At 46.1% G+C, this 27,779-nt stretch overlaps 1 protein-coding gene across 2 annotated transcripts in view; it reads left to right on the forward strand.

The window, feature by feature from the left end:
• MYOCD (myocardin) overlaps window positions 1-15,103 on the forward strand; it is a 107,727-nt gene extending 92,624 nt beyond the window's left edge. For both annotated transcript variants that reach the window (XM_042966418.1, XM_042966419.1), the window contains 5 exons: window positions 2,158-3,042; window positions 4,990-5,133; window positions 7,626-7,754; window positions 10,987-11,044; window positions 13,532-15,103. In XM_042966418.1, the coding sequence (XP_042822352.1) occupies window positions 2,158-3,042; window positions 4,990-5,133; window positions 7,626-7,754; window positions 10,987-11,044; window positions 13,532-14,085 (1,770 nt within the window). In that variant the 3' untranslated portion in view covers window positions 14,086-15,103. The remainder of the gene's footprint in view (window positions 1-2,157; window positions 3,043-4,989; window positions 5,134-7,625; window positions 7,755-10,986; window positions 11,045-13,531) is intronic.
• The last annotated feature ends 12,676 nt before the right edge of the window (window positions 15,104-27,779 follow it).

Here is a 27,779-nt window from a genome sequence, read left to right on the forward strand (position 1 = left end):
ATTACAAAAGTAATATCTTATGTGAAATATTTAGGGGCTAGAGATAAGGAGAACCATTGTTAACATTTTGGGCTATCGTTAGCCATATATTTTCATCTGCAAGCATAGTTTAAACACACACACGCGCACACACACAAAGGCACCTCGGTGGCTCAGCTGGTTAAGTGTCCAACTTCAGCTCAGGTCATGATCACACCGTTTGTGGGTTCAAGCCCTGCGTCGGGCTCTGTGCTGACAGCTCAGAGCCTGGAGCCTGCTTCGGATTCTGTGTCTCCCTCTCTTTCTGCCCCTCCCCCACTCACACTCTGTCTGTCTGTCTGTCTCTCTCTCTCTCATCCAGCAATTCGCACTATTTTTCACTTAATAATATACCATAAACAATTATTCATTATTGTATGTCAACAAATACATATAGCATCAGTCTTAAGGGATTTAGACATTCCATCATTTGTAGGCACTGTCATTAATTTAGTTCCTGTATTTTTAAGTATCTGTAGTTTATAATTTATGAACATTATAAAAAATGCAAGGATGAAATAATTAGATGTGAATCCACATAATAATAATAGCAAACGCTTATACCACAGTTACCATTTGCGAGACACTATTCCAAGCACTTTACAAATTTTCAGCCACTTTAAGCCTCACAAAACCACATAAGGTATGATTCTCTCCATTTTATAGAAAGGGAACCAAGGCACGGAGTGATCACTGAGCTGGTAAGAGGCAAGGTCAGGATTCGAATCTATGTTCTTTTCTCCGTACATACTCTCTGTCTCAGTATGTCCAGCCAGTTACTAAAATTAGGACAAAAGTGTTCATGTAGAACCATGGATCTCAAAAACTGGTCCAAGGACCAGTGATATCAGCATCCCCTGGGAACCCGTTAAAAATGCACATTCTCGGGGTGCCTGGGTGGCTCAGCTGGTTAAGTGTCCAACTTCAGCTCAGGTCATGACCTCACAGTTTGTGAGTTCGAGCCCCACGTCTGGCTCTGTGCTGATAGCTCGGAGCCTGGAGCCTGCTTCCGATTCTGTGTCTCCCTCTCTCTCCGCCCCTCCCCTGTTCACGCTCTGTCTCTCAATAATAAATAAATGTTTAAAAAAAAATTTTTAAATGCACATTCTTGGGGCACCCGTGTGGCTCAGCCAGTTAGGCTTCTGACTCTTGATCTCAGCTCAGGTCTTGATCTCAGGGTCATGAGTCCCAGCCCCGAAATGGGTCCCTCACTGGGAGTGGAGCCTACTTAAAAAAAAAAAAATGCAGGGGCGCCTGAGGGTGGGTTAGTTGGTTAAGCATCAGACTCTTGACTTGACTCATGATCTCACAACTGGTGAGTTTGAGCCCCCATTGGACTCAGTGCTGGCAGTTGGGAGCCTGCTTGGGATTCTGTCTCTCTTTCCTTCTCTCTCTGCCCCTCCCCCACCTCAAAATAAATAACTTAAAAATATAAAAGTAAAAAGTAATTAATTAAAAAAATACACATTCTCAGCCCTTCACCCCCACCCCAGCGCCACTGAAGCAGAAACTCAAGGTTGGGGCCGGGGTGTCTGTGCTGTAGTCTGAGGACCAGTGGTTTGGGCACGTGCCCGGGTTGGAGCACTAGGGACAGAGAGAGCCTGGTAGGGAGAGTGCACTCACCTAGGAGCAGAAGACCAGGAGTCTCCACCTGCTTTGGGATGATGGGTTGCCAGCTGATGGCCAAACCCAGGCAGAGATCAGTTTTCTCATCTACAAAATGGGGACAAGGACCAGGCTGGGGCTTGGAGGCTAATAGAGTAGGTGACCCCTATGGTTCATGTGAGCTCTGCATTTCGAGCATTCTGGGATGCTAATTTAAAGCTAATGTAATAAGGGGTGCCTGGGTAGCTCCGAAGGTTAAGCCTCCGACTTCGGCTCAGCTCACGATCTCACAGTTCGTGAGTTCCAGCCCTGCATCGGGCTCTGTGCTGATGGCTCAGAGCCTGCAGCCTGCTTCAGATTCCGTGTCTCCCTCTCTCTCCGCCTCCCCCGCTCGCATTCTGTCTCTGTCTCTCTTGAAAATAAATAAAACGTTAAAAAATCTTTTCAAGACAAAACCTAATGTAATAAGAAATTAAAAATAAATAAGTCACTGTCCCTCAACAGCTCACTCACCACACCCTGGTCTCCCTGCAGGTGTCCGAGTTGAGACAGCAGCTTCGCCTCCGGGGCCTGCCGGTGTCTGGGACCAAGACGGCGCTCATGGACCGGCTGCGGCCCTTCCAGGACTGTTCGGGGACCCCTGTGCCCAGCTTCGGTGACATCACGACGGTCACCTTCCCCGTGACGCCCAGCAGCGCGCTGCCCGGCTACCAGCCCTCCCCGCCCGCCAGCGCCTTACCCAACGGTTTGTACCACTTCGGCAGCACCAGCTCAAGCCCCCCAATCTCGCCCGCCTCCTCCGACCTGTCGGCCGCGGGGTCCCTGCCGGACACCTTCAACGACGCGTCCCCGTCCCTCTGCCTGCACCCGTCCCCGGCCCCCGCGTGCGCCGAGGAGAGCCCACTGGGCGGCCTGGGCGCGGGGCCCCCGGCCCCCGAGCTGGACGCGCCGGACTCGGAGAAGGACAAGATGCTGGTGGAGAAGCAGAAGGTGATCAACGAGCTCACCTGGAAGCTACAGCAGGAGCAGCGGCACGTAGAGCAGTTGCGAATGCAGCTGCAGAAGCAGAAGAGGGGCCTCGGGCCCGAGAGGCCGCCCCCCTTCCTGGCCGTGCCCGTCAAGCAGGAGGACGCCGTCCCCAGCTGTCCATTTGCGCCCCAGCCGAGACCTGGGAAGAGACCGGGCCCTGCTCCCTGCGCCTCCGAGGCCCCGGGCCGCCCCGACGCCCTCCCCTCCACGTTTCTCAGCCCCCAGTGCTCCCCTCAGCACTCCCCGCTGGGGGCCGTCCAAAGCCCCCAGCACATCAGCTTGCCCCCGTCCCCCAACAGCCATTACTTCCTTCCCTCTTCGTCGGGGGGCACGCAAGGAGAGGGTCACAGGGTCTCCTCACCTGTGGGCAGCCAGGCATGCGCGGCACAGGTAAGAACGCCTGGGCCCCGTGCACCCAGCTTTCTGGAAGTGGGGTGTGGCTTGGCAAGGCTAAAAAGCTGACTTTGCAAGTTTCGGTGGGAAGGGTTGACCAAAAGCAACTTCTGGACTCTGCCGCCGTCCCCAAGCCTTCAGGGTGGACCGGACTCCCTTCTCTGAAATGGAGGTTGGCAAAATTGCCTTCTGGAGGGCTAGATAACGAGTGTTTTGGCTTCTCTGGGCCATGTTGGTCTCAACGGGACCCTTGTTGCGTGAACTCAGACATCTGCAAGTGAGTGCACGTGGCTGTGTTCCAATAAAACTTTATTCACAAACGCAGGTGGTGGGCCAGATTGCCACAACCCCCGTTGTCAGGATTCCTTGGCATAGAGCCTTAGCGGGGGCCAAATCAATTCATCGAGAGAGCCAAAGGGGGGGAGCTACCAGACCTTACTATTCGTTGCATGTATTGGCTTGCATAGGGCAAATAGCTACTGACCACCTAGCATGTTGCAGCCCCTGTTCTGGTCTGTCTCTGGTCTGAACTAGCCAAACAAAAATCCCTGCTCTCGTGGGAAGACAGACAGTAAATAAAATAAACAGGTAAACTATACAACATAGTAGAAGAGGATACATCAGGTGGAGAAAAAGGAGGCTGGGATGGTGGGACATTTGCAGATTTGCAACTTTAAGTCAAAGGTCCAGGACCATTCGAGCAAATCTTTGAAGGAGGTAAGGGAGAAAGCCTTGTGAATATTTGGGGTGAAGGTGTTACAGGCAAACGAAAAACAGCAAGCCTAAGGGCCGTGAGGTGGGGGAATGCGTGGAATGTTCAAGAATCGGAAGGAAGGCCCGTGTGGCCAAAGCGGAATGAGACACAGTTGTAGAGACAGCTTACGGGAGGAAATAGTTCAAAGACTAGACCAAGGTGATCATCAGAGACTTTCCTTGTCCGTGAAGCTAACGAATTATTGGGGAAGTCTACCGAAGTCTACCTGAGAAAGAAACTTACATCATCAAAAGTTCTGAAATCAGTGAGAAAGAAAATAGGAAGAAGACTCACATTGGTGACCAGTGTTAACAAGCATGCGTCTGAGTAATCTCGTTAATTTTCACCATGACCTCATGCGCTCTAATTCCTTTTCCTTTCTTTGCCACAGTTTACAAAGCACTCTTTGAGGATATGAACAGTTACACGATATTACATGATAAAAAGATAAAGAACAATATAGAATAACATGGCTGATCTGGGCTTATGGCAGTTAAATGCTGCACAAAGCACTGGGGAAGGCAGGGGGAAGTGGGTTGGTCACGAAGGGCTAGAAAGGTCCAGGAAGGTTTTTGCAAAGGGGTTGGACTCAATGAGAAGTGTAGACTTAAAAAAGGAAAGTTGGGGGCGCCTGGGTGGCTCAGTCGGTTAAGCGTCCAACTTTGGCTCAGGTCACGATCTCACGGTCTGTGGGTTCGAGCCCTGCATTGCGCTCTGTGCTTACAGCTCAGAGCCTGAAGCTTGCTTTGGATTCTGTGTCTCTCTCTTTCTCTGCCACTCACGCTCTGTCTCTCTCTTTCTCAAAAAATCATTTTTGAGAATGAATACTTTAAAAAAATTTTTTAAACGAAAAAGGAAAGTTGGGAAAAGAACATTCCATGTAGGAAAAGGTAGGGAGGTACCATGCACAGGGCACACAGAGGGAAGTCCGTGGCAGTTACTGGAATACAGGCTTTTGAAAGAAATAGTACCTGACCTGGTTCGGGTGGAGACCCTACACGGTGGATGCAGGGGAGGCATGGAAAGTTTTTGAGCAGGAGGTGATGTGCACAAAGCCAGAATTGAGACATTGATCGTGGGATTAAGGGAGGTTTGAAAAGCTAAAACACCAGGGCAGGGACCAGGAGTCTCAGCAAATGTTGTCCAGTATGCTGCTGGTGACCAATGAACTCACTGCTTCTTCCTTTCAGAACTCAGGGGCACATGAGGGCCATCCTCCAAGCTTCTCTCCCCAGCCTTCCAGCCTCCACCCCCCTTTCTCTGGAACCCAAGCAGACAGCAATCATGGCGCTGGGGGCAATCCTTGTCCCAAAAGCCCAGGTGTCCAGCAAAAGGTAGGCACCTGGACAAAGGTCTAAACTTTGCCTCTTCCCTCTTCTGTGGCCTCGTCCTCCAAATGATGAGGCTCAAAGGCAGAAATAAATGGGGTGGCTCAGTGAGTTAAGCATCTAACTCTTCATTTCCGCTCAGGTCATGGTCTCACGACTGTGAGATAGAACCCAGACTCTGTAAGGTCGGGCTCCACACTGGGCATGGGGCCTGGGATTCTCTCTCTCTCTTTTCCCTTCTCCCTACTTGTGCGTTCTCTCTCTCTCTCTCTCTCTCTCTCTCTCTCAATTAAAAAAAAAATTTAAATACCAAAAAAAAATTGGGGTGGGGGTGCCTGGTTGACTCCATTGGTTAAGCCTCCAACTTCGGCTCAGGTCATGATCTCACAGTTTGTCAGTTCAAGCCCCATATTGGGCTCTCTGCTGTCAGCATGGAGCCTGCTTCAGATCCTCTGTCCCCCTCTCTCTCTGCCCCTCCCTGCCACATGCTTTTCCCTCTCTCAAAACTAAATAAAACATTAAAAAAAAATAATAGAGGATCTCCTGGGTGGCTCAGTTGGTTAAATGTCCGACTTCGGCTCAGGTCATGATCTCACCGTCAGTGAGTTGGAGCCCCGTGTCAGGCTCTGTGCTGACAGCTCAGAGCCTGGAGCTTGCTTCCAATTCCGTGTCTCCCTCTCTCTGCCCCTCCCCCCTCCTCTCAAAAATAAACATTTAAAAATTAAAAACAAATTATAATAAAATAAAAATTTCACAAAAGGCAGACATAAACGACATTTCGATAAAAACAAATCCACTTGGAAGAGAGTGAAATGGATGTACAGATATAAATTAGGGTGTTCCAGGGAGCCATTTCCTGGGGTCATTCTAGAAATCATGAGGACTAAAATGAGCACGGTATGTTTGTGAAACAACATGCATGGCAGACAAATCAGTTTCCATGGAGTTGAAGATTGGCATAGAGGCATGCGGGAAAACAGTGCTTGAGAAAGAGGAAGGTATGTGGATCTGTGGAAAGGTCTAGAAAGATGCAGAGAATTCGAATCACAGTGCAGTCTCTCGGTGGAAAAAGGCAGAGGTGGTACATACCAGCAGGTGGAAATCAGGCATGTGAGAAAGCCAGGATATGGGAAGTCCCAAGGACTAAGGAAGAGGTAATAAGGAGGCCAACAAGATGGCCACCATACAGAAGTGCTACCTGCCACAAGTATGGACAGGGCGTCCTTTGGAGACAGAGACCCTGAAATGGCCCAGGCACTGCATAGAACATGGAGCCCACAGTACACAAGGCTGGTCCCTGAAGAGCTACCCCAACAATGTCTCCACCTCTCTGCAAATGCACCAGTTAGGAATGAAATGTCCTGAGGGGGTAAAGTACTCTGGGAATTCCTGGGTGACTTCTTCCTGTTGGACTGGACTCTTACTTTATTTCCTTTGCTCCTAACCAAAGGTGGTTCACTCTAGAGGGGGAAAAGAATCTGTTGGGCTCCTGGGTGACTCAGTTAAGCCTCCAACTAAGATCAAGGCTCAGGTCATGATCTCACAGTTTGTGGGTTCGAGCCCCACATTGGGCTCTGTTCTGACAGCTCAGAGCCTGGAGCCTGCTTCAGATTCTGTGTCTCCTTCTCTCTCTGCCCCTTCCCCACTTACACTCTGTCTTTCTGTCTCTCAAAAATGGATAAACATTTAAAAAAATGGAAAAGAAGAATCTGCAAGGTTCCCATCGTGTCATGTCTCCAGAAATATGTCCACGATGATATGTACTATTAATACACTGGGGTTGTTTTCTAAGCCTTGGCTCTTTTTTTCCACTCAAATCAATTCTTTCTCAAGATTTAGCTTGGAGTTTATAAAACAGAAGCAGTCCCATTTCTTCTTTTTTTCAGAAGTTTAAAAGCTGTATTTTTTTTCATATTATTATTATCTTAATAGAATTTATTGTCAAGTTGGCTAACAGACAGTGTAGACAGTGTGCTTTTGATTTGGGGGGTAGATTCCCGTGATTCATCGCTTACATACGACAGCCAGTGCTCATCCCAACAAGTGCCCTCCTCAATGCCCATCACCCATTCTCCCCTCTCCCCTGCCTCCCCCTGCCATCAACCCTCAGTTTGTTCTCTGTATTTAAGAGTCTCTTATGGTTTGCCTCCCTCTCTCGCTGTAACTATTTTTCCCTCCTTCCCTTCCCCCATGGTCTTCTGCTAAGTTTCTCAAGTTCCACACATGAGTGAAAACACACAGTATCTTCCTCTGACTGACTTATTTCACTCAGCCTAATACCCTCCAGTTCCATCCATGTTGCTGCAAATGGCAGGATTTCATTCTTTCTCATCACCGAGTAATATTCCATTGTATATAGAAACCACATCGTCTTTATCCGTTCGTCAGTTGATGGACATTTAGGCTCTTTCCTTAATTTGGCTATTGTTGAAAGCATGAAGCAGTCCCATCTCTGACCCTTGAGTTGACTTATCTTTTTCTGCATCGTACTCCCACAGATGGCTGGTCTGCACTCTTCTGACAAGACAGGGCCAAAGTTTTCAATTCCTTCCCCTCCTTTTTCCAAGCCAACATCAGCAGTTCCAGAGATAACACAGCCTCCATCATACGAAGATGCAGTAAAGCAGGTAACTACAAGTTTTGTTCTCTGTAGAGAAACAGGTTGCCTAAATGGGTGTTGTTTCTCATTATTCAACTTCGGGCAGTCTTAGGTGCCGACATTGAGTGCATTGGTGCCCCCCTACCAGGATGGGCAGAGTTTCTAGATGCTACTTGTAGAAAGGTAGTGCATGTACAGTAAAACCTTGGATTGCAAGTAACTTGCTGTGCGAGTGTTCCATAAGACGAGCAAACATGGCTAATAAATTTTAACTTGATAAACGAGCCATGTCTTGCAATACGAGTAGTATGTGACCCTGAACGTCACATGATCACAACTGAGCCAATGGTTCTTCTCTCTCTCTCTCTCTCTCTCTGTCTCTCTCTGTCTCTCTCTCTCTCTCTCTCCCTGTCTCTGTCTCTGTCTCTCTCTCTCTCTCTGCAGGATTGTGGGTGATCATCTCCCATGCTCGGATGCTTTGTCTCAGTTCACAGTGTTTGGCAGAAAGTGATTTTCCAGAACGTTGGAAGGTGCCCACAACTGGCATTAATGTATTTTTTGTCACTTTGAGGCACCTATGGACAGTCCTTTGCTTTTCCATCCAAGAGCGAGCCTAGGAATGCTGTGCTCCATTCTAGGTCAGGCTGCCTGCAGATAGAGACCCTTTCCTCTGCTGCCTTATGGCCAATTACACTAAATACAGTATAAGACAAGAGTTTATTAATACTGTACTGTGGTCAACTTCTGTTAGTGATAGTGAAAGTCGTCCTACGCAGTAACCCTCCTCTCTCTCGTCTCCCTCACACCAGCCACGAGGGTTTTGAAAGTAAGTGCAGGTGAATTTGTTTATTTTCCTTTATATTTTATATTCTCTTTATTATTTTGTATTATATTACAGTATTGTAACCATTTTTACATGAATATTTTTGGGTTGTGGGACAAATCGTCTGAGTTTCCATCATTTCTTGTGGGGAAATTCGCTTTGATATTACAAGTGCTTTGGATGACAAGCATGTTTCCAGAACAAATTGTGCTCGCAAACCAAGGTTTGACTGTATATAGAAGGCTGACAGAGAAGAGGCTGGACTGGGCTTAGTACTAACACCAGGTGCCTGGACTTGGTACTGCCAACAGCCATCTGTCACTGCCACTAAGGTTGGACAAGTTCTCAACTTCCCTTATGTGAAATAGGGTCCCTATCTACTTTCTAAGGGTTCTCTATAGTGTATCACCGACTACATTTTCTAGGAACAGGATAGCTACTCAAATATTTGGGAGCAGTTGCCAGCCTGATACTTTGTGAGTTTCTTCTTAGTTTCAAAATCCAATGATCTTGGCAAAGTATTGATGACTGTTGTATACTCTACCATCATTTATGTTGGGAAATTTTCCAAATAAAAAGTAAAAACCAAAAGAGAAAGAGACAGAGAGAGAGAGAGAGAAAAGCACTAAATAATCTCACATTTCAAATGGTTTGAGCCTGGATGAAGTATCAGATGGCCCTTTGTATGTGCCCAACCTAGGAAGGACGGTCTACGTCAGCTGCCGCATGCTGGTGTCCCACAGAGCCAAATCAGCTTGTAGTTGAGTCTCACTTGGCTGCAAGAGTATTTTTAAATGTCAGGAGATTTTATGCAAAAAGTGGGCTTTCTCACTTCGGAAAAATGAGAGGATCTAACAATGGTGGAGCCACGTTTCTGCCAGAGGACAGTCGCCTGAAACAAAGTATCCACTGCGTCTTTGAACCACAGCATGGTTCCTGCATTTTATCCCTTCTTTCTTGTTCTATATTGGGCTCTTTTACATTACCTGTCAGACCCTGTGGACACCTCATGCCTCCTGGACTGGCAAACGATTCATTCTTTGAGCAGGGCTCCCATCCGTGTTGATTACTGATGCCTCTGTTTATTTCAGAGTGGGCTCTCAGGGGAGTGGGATACGTACGTGTCTCTCTTCCCCCCATTTCCTACCCCTGGTATCTGTCAGCACCAACTGATCCTTTATGGCTTCCAGAGAAAAGAAAATGGTCAAGCAAAGTGGACTTCCATCAACAAGACTCTACCGAATCATTCAGATGAACCATAGGGAAGGGGTGTGGACACTACATGTGTCAATGGGTTCCACAAGCTATTGTGATGATGCCCTAGGAAAGTATGAGCCACGTTCTTGGGCCACAACCACAGCACCCAAACAGGGAGCAAATCCAAGTCACTTCAGAGTGGCCAAAAACGGGTATACTATCTGTGGATTAAGATGCCTCGCTCCTGGAACGGAGGCCTCTCAAAGGACCGGACACGCTCTGAGGGATGCTGCTGGGAGCCCTCTGCCTTCTTGTCCCCTTCTCTTGTTGTAGTAAATTGTTTCATTCAGTCCTTTTCCTGTCTGAAATTAACCTTGAGCTTCAGTCGCACAGTCGGTTACCATCTTGCTCATGGCCGCTTCATTCACAAATGGTGGAAGCATCCCGTTAGTCTGCTGACAGATGAATGGTCATCCAAAATGCAGTGAACACACACAATTAATGCTAGTCAGGCCTAACAAGGAAAGGGATTCTGACAGGTATTGCAACATGGATGAGCCCAGAGGACATTATGCTCAGCGAAGTAAACCAGTAACCAAAAGAAATATACTGTGTGAATCCACTTATAAGAGGGATCTAGAGTTGTGAGATTCCTAGGAACAGGATGCAAAACTGAAGTTGTCAGGGGATATGGGGAGGAGAATGGGGAGTTCGTGCTGAATGGGGACAGTTTCAGTTTGGGAAGATGAAAAGTTCTAGAGATGGATGGGGGTGAAGGTGGCACAATAACGTGACTGTAGAGGCACCTGGGTAGCTTGGTTGGTTAAGCGTCTGACTTCGGCTCAGGTCGTGATCTCGCAGTTTGTGAGTTCAAGCCCCGCGTCACGCTCTGTGCTGACAGCTTAGAGCCTGGAGCCTGTTTCGGATTCTCTCTCTCTCTCTCTCTCTCTCTCTCTGCCCCTCCACCACTCATGCTCTGTCTCTTTCTCTCAAAAATAAATAAAGGAAATAAATAAATAATGTGTCTGTAAGGTAGGCAATGTCACTGGACTGTCTGCTTGAAAAAACGATGAAGATGGTAAATTTTGTGTTGTGTGTATTTTTATCACAATTTGAGGGGGAAAAAAATACCCTAACCAAACCTAGTTCAAAAACCTGTAGTCCTGTTCCTAATGGTTTCCCACAGAAGAGGGAGCCAACCGTCTAACCTCTCCGTTCTCTTCTGCTTAATTTGCAACAGCAAGTGACTCGGAGTCAGCAGATAGATGATCTCCTGGATGTCCTCATTGAAAGTGGAGGTAAGACTGCCCGTCTTGCCCATTGGAACGCCCGGTACCTGCATGTGCTCTAGACAGTGGACCCTCAGGACCAAGGTCAGATGCTCACCAAAAGCCATGGATGGGTAGAATATCAGTGCGTGGGAGCTCTCAGTCCACGCTGGAGTGGAGGAAAGAAGGCACAATGGATGATTTGTCCCCCTGCCCAAAGAACTTGCTCACCAATCATTTGACCCTATTTACCCTACTTCCCTAAGTGTTTTGCCTTGTGACTCCATTTCTCTTGGCTCTTCTAATCCCAGTCTCCCTATAACAAGAGAGCAGATAAAGCAAGTTTTGTGCCACGTCCTCAAAATGAAATTCAATCAGCGATCTCCCACTGGATGGTCTGTTCAGGTGCAGACATCATGCACGCTTGCAACAACACCAAAAAAAAAAAATGATCAACGTGTTCTTTTGGGCTCCTTTGCAGTGATTCATTTATTAGCTTTTAAAAATGGGGGCGCCTGGGTGGCTCAGTCGGTTAGGCGTCCGACTCTTGATTTCGGTTCAGGTCATGACTTCATGGTTGGTCGTGAGATTGAGCCCCTCATCGGACTCCAGGCTCAGCGTGGATTCTTAGGATTCTTGGAATTCTGTTTCTCCTTCTCTCTCTGCCCCTCCCCTTCTCACATGCATGCATGCATGCTCTCTCTCTCTCTCAAAATAACCATAAAAAAATAATAAAGTTTCTGAGAAGGAGTAGGCAGGCATTTACTGGCTCAATGCTGCACCAGACAAAGACTACCTTTATGGAGCTCGCAGTCTGGTAAGGGAGATGGAAAACAGGAGAGTGAACAGGCAGTTTCTCCATTGTGTGTAGCAAGAGTAAGAAGGAACAGATGGTCACAGGAGTTTGTATCTTTATAACTTTTGTGATGGAAAGATAAGAGGGACTATCAGACACCCCCCCCCCATATTTCTTTTATTTATTTATTTTGGGGGAGAGCAGAGAGAGCAGGAAAGAGAGAATATCAAGCAGGCTCTGCACTGTCATCACAGAGCCTGACACGGGGCTCGAACCCACAAACCATGAGACCGTGAGCCAGAGTCAGACGTTTAATTGATTGAACCACCCAGGTGCCCCCACCCTTATATTTTTAATGAAGTGTATGGCCCAGTCAACAAAGGTGAGGGTGCAGGAGGGGAGCACGGGAGATTGAAGCACAGAAGAACAATCATGAATCAATCACAAATGAATGGAGTTTCCTAGAGAAACACAGTGGGATTGTTACGCTGTATTGAGTGCCAGCTGTAGGCTGGTCACCTTGAATCTAAAATGAGACCAGCCAGCTCTGTTGTGTCATTTTTCTCTTGCAACCAAGATTCATTCAGATGTGGAGTTTTGCCAAGGGAATATGGGGCAAGGGGATTGAGCATATATGGGGCGCCTGAGTGGCTCAGTCGGTTAAGCATCCGACTTCGGTTTAGGTCATGATCGTATGGTTCGTGGAGCCTGCTTCGGATTCTGTGTCTCCCTGTCTCTCTGCCCCTCCCCCACTCGTGCTTGCCTCTCTCTCTCTCAAGGATGAATAAACATTAAAAAATAATTTTTTTAAAGGTACTTTAGGGGCACCTGGGTGGCTCAGTCGGTTGAGCATCCAACTCTTGATTTTGGCTCAGGTCATGATCGTGGGATCGAGCCCTGTGTCAGGCTTCCAAGTTGATCATGGAGCCTGTTTGAGATTCTCTCTCTCCCTCTGTGCCCCCACCCCGTTGCACGTTCTCTCTAAAAAATAAAATAAAAATAAAAAGTACTTTAAGTCTATCCAGCTCTTAAAACCAAGATGGAGTCCTTCTATGTGACCTAAAATAAGTTGATTATCTTAATCACCAGGACCTGTTCCTTCCTTAATATTTATCTTGGGGCCAACGGGTCAAAACAGGTCAAAAAGCTAGAGATGGCCCTCGACCCCACTCTTGACTTTGTACCTCCAAATCTAAAACACACACTGTCAGGGCACCTGGGTGGCACAGTCAATTAAGCATCCAACTTCGGCTCAGGTCATGATCTCACGGTTCATGGGTTTGAGCCCCTTGTCAGGCTTTGTGCTGACAGCTCGGAGCCTGGAGCCTACTTTGGAGTCTGTGTCTCCCTCTCTCTCTCTGCCCCTCCCCTGCTCATGCTCTGTCTCTTAAAAGTAAACAAACGTTGGGGCACCTGGGTGGCTCAGTCAGTTGAGCGTCTGACTTCAGCTCGGGTCATGATCTCACAGTTCGTGGGTTCGAGCCCTGTGTCCGGCTCTGTGCTGACAGCTCAGAGCCTGGATGGAGCCTGCTTTGGATTCTGTGTCTCCCTCTCTCTCTGCTCCTCCCCGACTCACGTTCTGTCTCTCAAAAATAAATAAGCATTAAAAAAAAAAGTAAACAAACATTGAAAAAAATTTTTTTTAATAAAAATAAAGATCCCCGCTGTGTAACATCTCCATCGGTAGTAGTGTAACAATCCCCATTGTGTTTTGCCAACAGAAATGCCAGCTGATGCTAGGGAGGATCATTCATGTCTTCAAAAAGTCCCCAAGATAGCCGGGTCTTCCCGAAGCCCTAACGCTGCCCTCTCCAAACCCTCATCTTCAGGAGGCCAACTCTCCTTCGATCACTATGGTACCGACAGTGATGAGCACCTTGAAGTCTTATTAAATTCCCAGAGCCCCTTGGGGAAGGTGAGCGATGTGGCCCTTCTAAAAATCGGGCACGAAGAGCCTCCTTTTGACGGGATAATGGATGGATTCTCCGGGAAGGCAGCAGAAGACCTCTTCAGCGCGCACGAGATCTTGCCAGGCCCCCTCTCCCCGATGCAGACTCAGTTTTCACCTTCCTCTGCAGACAGCAGTGGGCTGCGGCTAAGCTTCACCGAATCTCCTTGGGAAACCATGGAGTGGTTGGACCTTACTCCACCCAGTTCTACACCAAGCTTCAGCTCCCTGGGCCCCAGCGGCCCCAGCATCTTTAACATTGATTTCTTGGACGTCACGGATCTCAATTTGAATTCCCCCATGGACCTTCATTTACAGCAGTGGTAGATAATGTCTGTTGAAGAGGTGCTTAGGCAGACCCATGGGGATGCCATGGGGGAAATCACACAACCAAAAACGCTCCTATCATCCAAAAGGAGGAAGAGGTAGGCGAGGAGAAGGAGGAAGAGGAGGAGGGGAGAAGGAGAAAATTAAAAAGACACGATGGAGACTTCTGTGACAGTCAATGAGAGCAAATAGGAGTCTTTAGATCTATGTAAAATGTAATATTTACCAACGTGCAGTAACTGTTCATGATTTCAGCTGTGCACTCAGATATGTGATTTCTGAGATCAAGAATGCCAAAAAAAAAAAAAAACCCTAAAATTCTTTCACTGCCTTTTCAAACACCAGTGTTTTTGTAGCCCATAATTTTTCTCAGGCATTGTTTGGGCGTGATCACGCTTCGTATGCTTTTCTCGTGAATTTATACTGTGGAAAGGAAATGTAGCTCTTTTGGAGTACAGGGAGTATAGCATAACCATCAAAGTTTCTGGAAGATTCACTCGGTGGTGGAGGCTGTGTTTCAGCACCCCCTTCCCTGTCTTTCCAAATAGAAGTCAGGCCCGACTTCAGTTGGGTGCTGGAGATAGAATAGAGGGACAGAGCCAACCCATTCCCAAGGAAGTGGAATCAACTCGGTGTCTCTTGGCCACAAAGCTGCCCCACTGGGGTGGTTCCGATTCTGGACCCAGGATTCCATGTGGCCACTGATAACAATGAACCTATGTTTGGTCCACCCAGAATTTCCCTCTTTCTCAACCAGTAGCCCAATCACTCCCGCTGTCTCTGTGATGATAAGCACCACAAAACAGCCAAGAACCTGAAAGCAAACAAAAACCAAAACCCCCTGCCATATGGAACATTCCCCAACACAACCCCCCTTTAGTTTCAAAGACTGGAGATGATCCCATGATCACATGGGAAGAACATCTCTAGCTTCGGGAAGCCATGGCGGGATCATTCAGACAAGCTATAGAGAACACTGTTTCACGTGTCATCAGAATAAACACCATGGATTACTATAGCCGGATGACTAATTATGGAGGTCCAACTTTTCTTGGAGGGTGGAAGGGGGCCCACCTGTCTTATCTTCCCCACTGCACTTTTCTTTCAAGATACCAATCTTTTCTTGCTCCCCTTTTGAAACTCCTTCTTTTTCTGCCCCAACTTGGAGAGGAGAGGACTCCAGATCTAACAAGGTGCCATACCCCTAATAAGCCATATTTTAAAAAGCTAAAACTCCAGGCTCTCCTGGAGAACTCATTCTCCATATGCATAATTTGCTTCAAAAAGCTGAAAGAATGTCCTTGCAGTGAGCGGGGAAGGATAACCTTGGGGTCCTCCGTCCCAAAGCTCATTCTTCAGTCATTTGATTTACTGCAGTCATCAATTTGGGTGGTTCAGGGGAAATTGGAAATTATTACATTGTAAAAATAGATGTGAACGATATTTACCAGGAGAGAGAGGATTTCAGGTCTTGGTGGTGAAAGGAAACAGAGTCGCACATGGAAAACGAGGGAAGGAAGAAAGACAATTTTTCTCATGTGCGTTCCTCATTATCTTGTGCTTTTGCTGGGAGTTGTTTTCAGCTCAAGTGGCAAGGCAGTCGCTCTAAAGCTCACTGTGGCTCCCAGCTCACCGTTTTCTAGTGTTGCATGCTGTAGAACGTAGCTATTGCTGGTTTGGTTGTTGTTGTTGTTGTTGTTGTTGTTGTTGTTGTTGTTTTAATTTAAATCACTAAGGCACTGTTTTCTTCTTTTGTAAAAAAAAAAAAATTCACTGTGCACTTACGGAGAAAATAACCAAAAATGTTGTGATTTTAGAAGTTCTCTCTTGGAGAAACCAAAGATTTAGAAGTCATTCCATTGTTACCTTGTAAACATGTGTGAACACAGAGTGTTTTTGGTGACTAGTACTCTGAAAGCTTCCAGAGCTTATGGGGGGTCAGGGTAGGTATGCATATGTGTATAGTTATATACAGATGCATATGTCTGTGCGCATATGTGTGTGCATATATACAGGGATATGTATATATCTATACATATATGTGCAGTTGTGTGTCTCTTGAAAAGCAGTGACACAGAGTCCTGTACCAAAAGCCTTTGAAGCCCCAGTTTGCTGTGAAATCCTTGGCCTTTGTCACTACGAGTTCCCGATTAATCAACCAGACTCTACGTTGCCTCCCTGTGAATGACTAACAGCTCCAGCTCAGTGACTCACAGCCACTTGCTTACCATGAACACGCTCATCTTGACAAAGAATACGGATGTGAAAAGACAGAACTGCTCCCCCATTAGTGATACAGTCTCTCGTAGAAAAGCATCAAAGGGCCATGAAAATCGTTTTTACATTCCTTGATCTGCATTGTGCTTTAAGAGATCCACGTGCTAAATTCTGCATTTTGCGGTTCACGTCAGTCATCGGAACCCAAAATCTAGAGGGGGAGGAAAGAATCCCCAGTGTTTTCTGTGAAGCCGAGGATACGGGGAAGAAAACTTTGTTCGCGCATTCCTCACGTGTGCTTATCCCTCGGAGGTCAGAGTTTTATTTTGGATCTTGACGAAGCTTGCTGGTCAGCCCGTGTTTCATGTGCCCATGTTGTACCATTTGTATGTTTATGTTTTCTCCCTTTGCTGCCTTTGGAAAACAAACTCACAGTGTCCCTACTCTGAGACTCTGGCCTGAGCGTTAATTATGGTTTCCTTTGGGTATTTCTAGCAGAAGGACTAGACTTGGTCAGGAGGCCGCTGTGCTTTGTAAGACTGTGCACTGTCACGGAGACCTTTTTAAGATATTACCAGCACCGATACGCAAGCATCACAGCCGACAAGAGATACTTGCTATTTCCAACCAACACGCTTCACACAGAGCAGACCCTGGATTCTTGGCCTCAGCCCCCCTCCCACAGGCTCCACACCATATTCGCTGTATCTCTCCGTAGAGCAGAAGTGAGATACACGGTAGAAAATCAGGGATATAGCTGAGAAAACATCGAAGAAGTTGGCTGCACCCAGTGGATCGGATAAACCATGCTAATTCATCTGTCTCCTGTTGGGAGTGTTTAAGTTCTTTTAGACTCTAAGGGCGTCCTCTTTTCTGGGGACCAACCAACCAGGCATGACTGGGAGATGGACAGAAGAGACTTCTGAAGATGGCCACCAAGTTTCTTAATGCTCTTAGAGCCTGAAAACAACCATGAGTCGTTTTCTTGAGACTCCTAGGACCCCCATGGTGAGCAGACCTGCAGACACAGACGTTTGCAGCCAACGCCAATGTTGCTGCAGCCACATGGGTTCTAATGGTAGTTACCAACAGACTCCGAAAATTCATCTGTGCGAATACTTTCGTTAAGCCAGTGCTTAGTAGTATTAGCCCTGCTACTAACAGTGTTATTGAGACAACATGCATTCTGTTATAAGGGGGAGAGAGAAGAAGGGAGGGAGGGAGGGAGGAAGGAAGGGAAGGAAGGAAGGAAGGGAAGAAGGAAGAAAAGGGAGGGAAGAAGGAAGGAAGGGAAGAAGGAAGGATGGAAAGAAAGAAGGGAACAAGGAAGGAAAGAAAGAAGGAAAGAAGGAAGGAAGGGAGGAAGGAAGGAAGGAAGGGAGGAAGGAAGGAAGGAAGGAAGGAAGGAAGGAAGGAAGGAAGGAAGGAAGGACAGAAGGAGAGGAAAGGAGGAAGGGAGGAAAACCAAGAGTGTCTCCACCTGAATAGTCAGGGGTCTGTGCACTGGTGGCCTTAGCCATTCAAAAACATTTATTTCTAATCTGGAGGAAAACAAAACAAAACAAAACACCCTACCCTAAGCATTCAAGACAGTCCCTCTCAAAATTTATTTAAGCTCCATCTGCTCTTCCAGAAGCAAATGCCGGTCTGGCTGAAAACACCCGCATCAAGTTTACTTACCCAGTGGACAATTCCCTGACGCATGACCTACGCAAAAGCGCACGAATCCCCAGACATCCACTACTAAACTGATAAAGTACAGATAGTTCAGATTCCGTGACGGGGAGCTGCTGTTCGTGTAAGGAAGAACCCTGGGAATGTCCTAGCCCCGAAACCAGAAACCCCTTAGCTCTGAATTTTTAAAAAGTGGGGGGAGGGGCTTCGTTTTTCCAGAAGGGAGAGTAGAGGGCCCCTTTTCTGCCAAAACCTATCACCTGCACAGACATTTTTTTTTTCTTGTCTCTGAGATCCAACAGCCAGAGCATAGCACTTGGCGATCTTTCTGTATCTCCCACCCCTGAGCGTTGGTTTTCATTGCTAGATACAGAAGCCCCTTGAAAATCAGGAAAGGGTTAAGGAAACTTCTACTGTCTTTTTTTCCATTCACTGCCTTTGGCTTTCATAGCAAGCTCTGGATGCAAAAGGGACACTTCCGGGGGAGGGGTGTCTGTGGGGAGCCACCACCCCTCAGGAGGAAATCACTTGGCCGTCCTCTTCAGGGCTTCATTCCTCACAATGGGAAGCCCTCAAGGGCTGGCACGCAGTTTGCTTGCTATCCGGTGTGCGAGAACTCAAGAGTGAAGACGGTCTGGGGCTTTCCTTTCCCTGTAAATCCAGTATAAACCAGCAGGGGGGCTCAGATGATGAATTTGCTAGTTCTTTTTTAGATGGATAATATCACTAAACACGCAGAGTCCAGGTCCTGAAACAAGATGGTCCTATGGTTCCGGGGCTGCTCAGGGTTGTGTTCAGGAGCTGGGTTTGATTCTAGAATCCACATTTTCAGAGGACCCCTGGCTAGGTGGAGTCTATGCCTGAGAAGATGATTTCAAGACATGGAAAGATCTGGGAAGAATTTCTGTATCATCTATCTGCCAGGGACCCACTGGGTTCAATAACATATAAGTGAGCTCCCTTTTGATTCTAGGGTTTGGCGATTCCCCAATGGATTAGGATGAACCAAACTCCTGACCATCTCTTGTGCTTCATATAACCACCTGCTCCCATCATGGATGCTGGTTAATGTGAGTTTCCTCTATAAATGGTTTCCCAGCTCCCAAGTGTTTATGGAAAGGCGGAGCATGATGGTGGGGATCCTGGATGCTATTCTAGTGTTTTCCAAAGAAAGAGAACCCACACTGCTCCCTGGAGCTCCCCTCCAGTCGGCCTGCAGTGAGGAAAGAGGGTGACGCATTGCTGGGTGCCTGAAGCCCTCCCTTGGTGAAACACAAAAGAAATGCTTTGCAAAGCAATCAGAAAAGCCAGCATATGGTTCTCTGTGGGACCTGCGTATTGTTTTCACTTTGGTCTCCTTTGCTCAAGTATCCATTACCAGAAAGAAACGTGTGTTACCAGGAAAAGAAGCAATAGCTAAAATACCAAAGTTGGCATGTATTCTTTTTAAAAAATATATAAATATATTTTTAAATAAAATGTTTTATTTTGAAAAAGACCTGTGAGCTTTTTTTTCCCCCCCCGATTATATGATATCCCAGGCACTGTACCAGGCCCTCTACAGGTGTTTTTTTTTTCGTTGTGTTCTCACAATGGCACCTTGAAACTATGATTATTATTCCCATTTTACATACGAAGAACTGGAGGTTCAGAGAGGCTAAGGAAATTGTTTAAGATTCTATACCAGGGAGGTGGGGGGTGGGGCACCTGACTGGCTCAGTCAGTAAAGCATGTGACTTTTGATGTCAGGGTTGTGAGTTCAAGCCCCACGTTGGGTATGGAGCCTACTTAGTTAAAAAAAAAAATTCTATACCTGAAATATATTGAGCCAGCAGTCAAACTCTTTTTTTATTTCCAAAGTCCTTGATCTCAAACAGTGCACATCTCTGCATTTGTCACTGATGACACTATTAAAATGAAGACTTTTGTGGAAAGGAGCAGACTCTCCTGTCACATACAGTGCAGAGTCTGATGTGGGGCTCGAAACCACAAACCATGAGATCATAACCTGAGCTAAAATCAAAAGTCAGATGCTTAACCGACTGAGCCATCCAGGTGCCCCAAGAGACCTCATTTTTGACTTGATCACCTCTGTGAAGACCCTATCTCCAAATAAGGCCACATTCTGAGGTAACAGGGATTAAGACTTCAACATATGAATTGGGAGGGGAGGCACAATTCAACCCATAATGGGAAGCAAACAGGGGCCATGCCACGAGGAGCCTCCTAAGGCATACTGAAGAGTATGAACTTACAGGCTTTACCAGTGTGAGCTTTGGGGCGCCTGGGTGGCTCAGTCGGTTAAGCATCTGACTTTGGCTCAGGTCATGATTTCACGGTTTGTGAGTCTGAGCCCCACATGGGGCTCTGTGCTGACAGCTCAGAGCCTAGAGCCTGCTTCTGATCTGTGTCTCCCTCTCTCTCTGCCCCTCCCCCACTCATGTGCATGCGCTCTCTCTCTCTCAAAAATAAATAAACATTAAAAATTTTTTAAAAGGTATGAGCTTATGAAGCATGATCTTTAAACCAGTAGGACATCAGTGAAGAGTTTTAAGCAAGAAAGAGCTATAATAATCTTTAAACACTTTAGAAAGATAACTCTACAGCATGGAAATGGATTAGAATGGCAGGATAAGGGAAGGCCAGCCCAGTCAATTTTTGTGAATGACTATGATAAATCATTGGTGCCCTACTTACTCTATAGACACGAGAGCTTAAAGGGAAATGATGAGTAACCAACATACTGGATCTAGAATAATGCTGGGTTGGGAGTGGGGTCTGAGTGAAGGTAGTTAAGAACCCATTGCAGTAAACCAGCCAACAAGCAGGTAGTAACTCTCCTAAGAAAGGAGTAGTGGGAATAGAGAGATGAAGGTTGATTTGAAACATGTTAATAGAATGGAAAGTATGAGATTGATCATCGGGTGTGGATAGTAAGGAGGATTCGGAGTGGGAGGGATAGCTGGATGTTGGATGTTGAGTGCATGTTAATTCCATTCACAGGGGCAAAAGGCCAGAATGAGGAGTAGATACTTGATAGGAAAAATCGTGAATTTGATTTTTGAGGGTCTTGCACCTGTGGGACACATACACATCAAAAGCCTTCACTAGAGGGGTGCCTGGGTGGCTCAGTCGGTTGAGCAGCTGACTCTTCATTTTGGCTCAGGTCATGATCTCGAGGTTCATGGGTTCGAGTCCATGCTGAGCATGGGAGCCTGCTTAAGATTCTCTCTCTCCCCTTCTCTCTGCCCCACTCATGTGCTCTCTTGCTCTGCTCACTCTCTTGCTCTGTCTCTAAACTTAAAAAAAAAAGTCTTCATTAGAGAGGTCTAGAACTCAGAATGCCTTTGCATGGACATTTAGACACAGGACTATCCCACACACAGAAGATAATGGACACCATGGTAATGGCTTTGATCTACACAATGTATGCAGTGAGAAAAAAAGGGGGTGCCATGGAAACCCAGCAGGTAAGATATCGGCAAATGAGAAAGGAAAGGGAGTGGCTGAAAAATCAGGAGGAAAACCAGGAGCTGGCAGTCCCCTGACACTGAGGTGGGAGAAAATTTCAGGAAAGAGGGAGTCTTTAATCATATCATATTTAATGCCGCCATGTTCCATAAACAAGGGCTGAAGACTGTTGCTTGATTTTGTAATAAGGAGGCGGTTGTTAACCAAGGTGAGAGCATCGTGGGGGCAGGGGTGTAGACTGAGGAATAAAAGGAAGTGAGGAGGTGGAGACAAAGAATCCAGGCATGCATTTCAAGAAGTATGACAATGTGGGGAAGAAGACACACATGGCCATGGCAGACAGTGAAAAATTTGAAGGACTTATTTTCAAGAGGATAGATATTTGAGCTAATTTAAAAGCTAATGAGAAATAGGTAGTATACCCAAGAGAGAAGGTGGTGGATAATGGTATTGAGGTTGAGTTGCCTTCGAGAAGAGGGGAGAAATGTCTTTTGGGACAGGAGAGAAAGAGGAGGGTGGGCGGAGATGGGGTGTGTTGACAGGTGTGGTAGGACACCGAGGGAAGTTGTCAAATGGTGGCTTCCATTTTATACTTTGAAATGAGATGAAGAGACAATGTTCATCTGTTGGGGAGAAGAAGAATGGAGTAGAAGTTTTAGTAAAAATAGAGAAAGGCCAATTGAAGAGCAGTAGAAAATGGAAGAGAGAGCTGATCAGGACCCCTAGAAGGATGCCTAGGGCAGAGCTGGGAGACCTGGCTGGAGATCATCCCCACTGCATGATGAGGGGGACTTTCCATTAACAACATCAGTAGCCCGGCAGTGGAAGTAGAGACAGCAGAGGGGTAGGTGCCTCCAGCCAAATAAGGATAATAAATTCAGATTGGAGACAGAAAGAGGTGAGGCTCAGAAACTAGACGTGAGCTAATAAAAATCGGAATTGACTAACACAGTGTTGTTCCAATACTGTATTGGTCATGATTTTCTAGACAAAGAGAACCAATAGGATTATAGGTAGGTAAGTAGATAGATAGATAGATAGATAGAAAGATAGATAGATAGATATAGAGATAGTGAACTAAAGATAGAGAACTAAAGATAGAGATCTATGTAGATATCTCTATAAAATATGGATGTATCTATAAAGACATATATTTATAGATCTATTGGGATATACAAATGTATGGCATCCATATAGATGATATATAGATACAGAGATTTATTTTGGGAATTGGCTCACGCAATTATGGAGGTTGAAATATACCATTATATGCTGTCTGCTAGCTGGGAAACCAGGAAACCCAGGAAATGTAATTCAGACTAAGTCTGAAAGCCTGACACCAGGGGAGCTGGTGATACAAACCCCAGAGTCCAAAGGCCTGAGATCCAGGAGTTCTGATGTACAAGAGCAGAGAAGAGGGATGTCCCAGCTCGAGAAGAGAGAGAGAATTCACCCTTCCTCTACTTTTTGTTCTGTTCCAGGCCTTCAACAAATCGGATAACACCCACCCACACTGGTGAGTATGGCTCCTCTACTCTGTCTACTGAATCAAAGGCAACCTTTTCCAGAAACACCCTCACAGACGTACCCAGAAATAATGTTTCACCAGCGACGTGGGTGTATCCCTTCATCCAGTCAAGTTGACACATAAAATTAGGGGCACCTGGCTTTCTTCAGTCAGTTAAGTGTCTGACTCTCGATCTCAGCTCAGGTCTTGATCTCAGGGTTGTGAGTTCAGGCCCTGCCTCGGGTTCTGTGCCGGGTGGGAAGCCAACCTAAAAAAGAAAAAAAATCGACACACAAAATTAATCATCACAAAAAGTGGAGACGGGTAACGGTCTCCCGTTCTGGCTTAAAGTGGAAACTTTGATTCCACGCGTGCCTAGATTATACAAAGTCCCCTGTATCATCCCAAAGCCCACATCACCTCCAAAAGTCAAGAAATGCCCTTGCATCCAGTAATGGAAAGAAGGACCCACTGTTCCTGGCTTTTGTTGTAAAAATGGAACACAAGTGCATATTCTTTGGGACTAGAGAATCCTATATCCACGAAGATGGGTTGTTTTGAGTTGCGTCTTTGCGCTTCCCACCCTCCAGGCCAGGGAGTTAGAGCCACAACTGCTGAGTGGGAAGTCCAGGAACTTTCCATTTATTACCACTATCAGCCCGAGGGGCTCCTCGGGAAGCGTGGTCTTGCTTCCTTGGTCTCATGCTCAGGCAAGGGACCTCCAGGCCAGAGTCAGCTCAGACTTCTCCAGCATGGAGAGCTGCTGTTCTCTGAGTAATGTGGCCCTCTAGATGGGCATGCTGGATCCTGTGTTCTTGTTCTCCTTCCAAGCCTCAAGCCGGACTCAAGCCCTCTGTGTTTCTGCTGCACAGCAAACGGATAAGGGTCCACACTGACACTTCCCAAGGGAACAGTTCTGGCAAGGACAGCATCCAGTGGTGGTGACCACTAGGTGATACAATTTATCATTTAGATCAGAACACTTTTGCTCAGGACAAATGCTATAGTCAACGGAAGCCCAAGATAACCAGCATCTAAGACTGTCCCAGGCAAACCAGGACTATGGTCACCTTAACTATAAGCCACCTGAAGGACCTAGAATGTCCTCCACTTTCATTTACCCCCAAATGTTCAGTTGACATGATGCAGGGGCCAGGCCACCATTCTTATCACTTTTTAGCATATCTTCCTGCCCTGCACAGGTACCTACCCTCCTGACTTCTATTACCATGAGTTTGTGTTTGCCTGTTTCTAACTTTATGTAAATGGAATAAAATAGAATATACTCTTCATGATGCCATGTCTTTCTGCTCAGGTTTTTTTGTGAGATTCATCCGTGTCTTCACCCACTATCAGGTGCAGCAACAATGCACGCATTTTCCTTGCCGTATAGTATTCCACTGTATGAATTTATCACCTTTTATTTATCTGCTCACAGAATCCGAAGCAGGCTCCAGGCTCTGAGCTGTCAGCACAGAGCCCGACACGGGGCTTGAACTCAGGAACAGTGAGATCAGACCTGAGCTGAAGTCAGACACTTAACTGACTGAGCCACCCAGGCACCCCCCTTTTTTTTTTCATTTTAGAGAGAGAGAAAGAATCTTAAGCAGTCTCCATGCTCAGCGTGGAGCCTGATGTGGGGCTCGATCCCACGACCACAGGATCATGACCTGAGCTGAAATCAAGAGTTGGACGCTCAACCGACTTAGCCAGCCAGGACCCCCTATCTGCTCTCCTGTTGGTGGACATTTCGATAGTTTCCAATTGGGGGCCATTAAAAATGTTGCTCTCTGATATGGACATTCTGGCTCATGCCTTTTGTTGCAAACAGGTACGCATTTCTGTAGAACACGTGATACTGTCGACAGGTGATGGGGTGTGCATTCTGCTGAGGTTTACCCAGTAATGCGAAAACAGTTTCCGAAGTGCTCGTGCTGATCCCCCTCTGCCCGAAATACATGAGTTCCAGTTGTTTGGCATCTTGGTTCTACCAGTCTTTTTTGACCTTAGCCATTCTGGTCTGTCATCCATTTTTCTTTTGGGTTTTCTGCCTTTTCTCTGTTGGACTGTAGGATCCTTTATATGATCCAGAGTTGAGTCCTTTGACTGTTTTGTACATTGGAGATAACTTCTCACACCCTGGAAATGGCTTTTTCTTTCTCTTCATAGTGTCCCCTAATAGACCAAAGTCCCTAATCGTGAGGTACCCCCATTCGCCAGTATTGTCTTGAAGGTGAGAGCTTTTAGAGTCATGTTAAGAAACCATTGTCGACGCCAAGGTCACGTAGACGTTGTTCCGTCTTGCTCTTTATTTCGATTTTTTTCGTCTCTTTTGGAAAGAACGATTTTTTAGTAATAAAGTGTCTGATAAACCTTTTCCAGTCATGACGTGTTTAGAAATAACTTTCTTTCGCCCTTGTTTGTGAATTTTGGACCAGACGTAGACTTTTTGAGTTGCACCCGAGTCACAACCTATTTCCATCGGAGCTCTGGAAATGTGGCTGAAAATCTTATTAGCATTGAGTGTTGCATGTACCAAGAGAATCAGATTCTCTTCTCTTTGGGGACAACCCTCTTTTCTCTCTGAAGAGTACTTATATACATTTGTATCTTTCTTTTGTTGCTGTTTTTGGTTTGGGTTTTTCGTTGTTTTTTTTTAATTTTTTAATGTTTATTTATTTTTGAGAAAGAGTGAGCACAAGCGGGGAGGGGCAGAGAGAGAGGGAGACACAGAATCAGACGGAAGCAGGCTCCAGGCTCCAAGCCGTCAGCACAGAGCCGGACACGGGGCTCGAACTCTCAAACCATGAGATTATGACCTGAGCTGAAGTCAGACGCTTCACCGACGGGAGCGACCCACGCACCCCACTGTTTTGTTTTTTTAATTGACATGTAATTGACATAACACATGATACTGGTTTCAGACTTGCAACATGATTATGTATATATTGATATATGTATATATAATGATATACATAATGCTATATTTAAATATTGCAATATGGTCACCAGGAAAGTCTAATTACACTCACTCCATACATAGTTATAATTTTTTTCCTGTGATGCAAACTTTTAAGATTTATGTTAGCAACTTTCAAATATACAACACAGTACTTAATTTTGAAATTCAGAAGTTTTTACCAGGATATGTGTAGGGTTCACCCACACACACCCACTCCCCAACAGTAATATTTTCTGGCACTTAGTGAATTATTTTAATTTTGACCAGAGCCTTCCTTCAGCCCTGCAAAATGTTTTTCTAGCATTTTTAAGGTTATTTCTTCATCATCTGCTGTGGAAATTCTATGACATATTTTTTGAATGTCCTGAAAAAAGATTCCATGTTTTTGTGTTTTTTTTTTTCCTTTTTCCCTTCATTTCATTGAGTTACCTACTTTTTCCTCGGAATTTTGAGAGCCTGCTTCTAGTCTGTCTTTTAATGCACCCATTCAATTTGGGGGCAGTATCCAGTCTGCTATTTCCTGCCTCTGTTGCAGTTAATTAACTTGAGAGTCATGGATTTCTTTATCCAAGAACTCTTTCTTGTTTAATGAGGCTCTTTTTCATGGCAACCCACTCCTGTCATATCAAAGCGATGTTCTCTCAGTTCTTACCAGGCATACAAATTGGACTTTAAAACTATATTGCCCTTGGGGCGCCTGGGTGGCTCAGTCAGTTAAGTGTCCGACTCTTTTTTTTTTTTTAATTTTTTTTTAACGTTTATTTATTTTTGAGACAGAGAGAGACAGAGCATGAACGGGGGAGGGGCAGAGAGAGGGAGACACAGAATCTGAAACAGGCTCCAGGCTCTGAGCTGTCAGCACAGAGCCCGACGCGGGGCTCGAACTCACGGACCGCGAGATCATGACCTGAGCCGAAGTCGGCCGCTTAACCGACTGAGTCACCCAGGCGCCCCTGTGTCTGACTCTTGATATCGACTTAGGTCATGATCTCACAGTTTGTGGGTTCGAGCCTTCCATTGGGCTCTGTGCTGACAGTGAGGACCATGCTTGAGATCCTGTCTCTCCCTCTCTCTGCCCTTTCCTCGCTCACTCTCCAAAACAAAAACGAAAACAAAACCCCAACCCCCCCCCAAAAAAACCCCAGAAACAACAAACAAACAAAAACAACCCCCAAAATCCTATATTGCCTTACTTCCTACTTATTCGATGGGGGGCATTTCTCGGAATTCTCAGATTGGCTTCCCTGTTTCATAGAGGTTAAATAGCCTGCAATTAGAGCACAGGTGTTTGAACTAGACAAACCTGGGTTTGAATCCCAATTGTGACACTTAACGGCTATTCGCCTAAACCCTCTGAGCTTGGACTTACTTGATGGACATCCTAAAACCCTCATCTCAGGGGTGCCTGGCTAGCAGGGTCTGCTACTCTTCATCTCAGGGTTGTGAGTTCGAGCTCCATATCGGTGGTAGAGCCTACTTGGGAAAACGAACAAATAAACCCTCATCCCAGAGTTCCTTTAAGGATTAAATAAGATAATATATGCTGAGTGACAGTTGACCCTTGAACACCGCGGGTTTGGACTGTGCAGATCCACTTATACGTGAATATTTTTCAGGAAATATATTGGAAATGTATTTTGGAGATTTACAACAGGCTGAAAAAAAACCTTGCCAACAGTATAGCCTAGAAATACCAAGAGGAAAAGAAAAAGGTATTATTGTGAGAATATGGTATATAATACATATCACATACAAAATGTCTGCTGATCCTGTTGGTGGGAATGCAAACTGGTATAGCTGCTCTGGAAAACAGGGTGGAGGTCCCTCAAAAAGTTAAAAATAGATCTACCCTATGATCCAGCA

Source organism: Panthera tigris, chromosome E1 (genome assembly GCF_018350195.1).
Source record: "Panthera tigris isolate Pti1 chromosome E1, P.tigris_Pti1_mat1.1, whole genome shotgun sequence".
Lineage (NCBI taxonomy): Eukaryota > Metazoa > Chordata > Mammalia > Carnivora > Felidae > Panthera > Panthera tigris.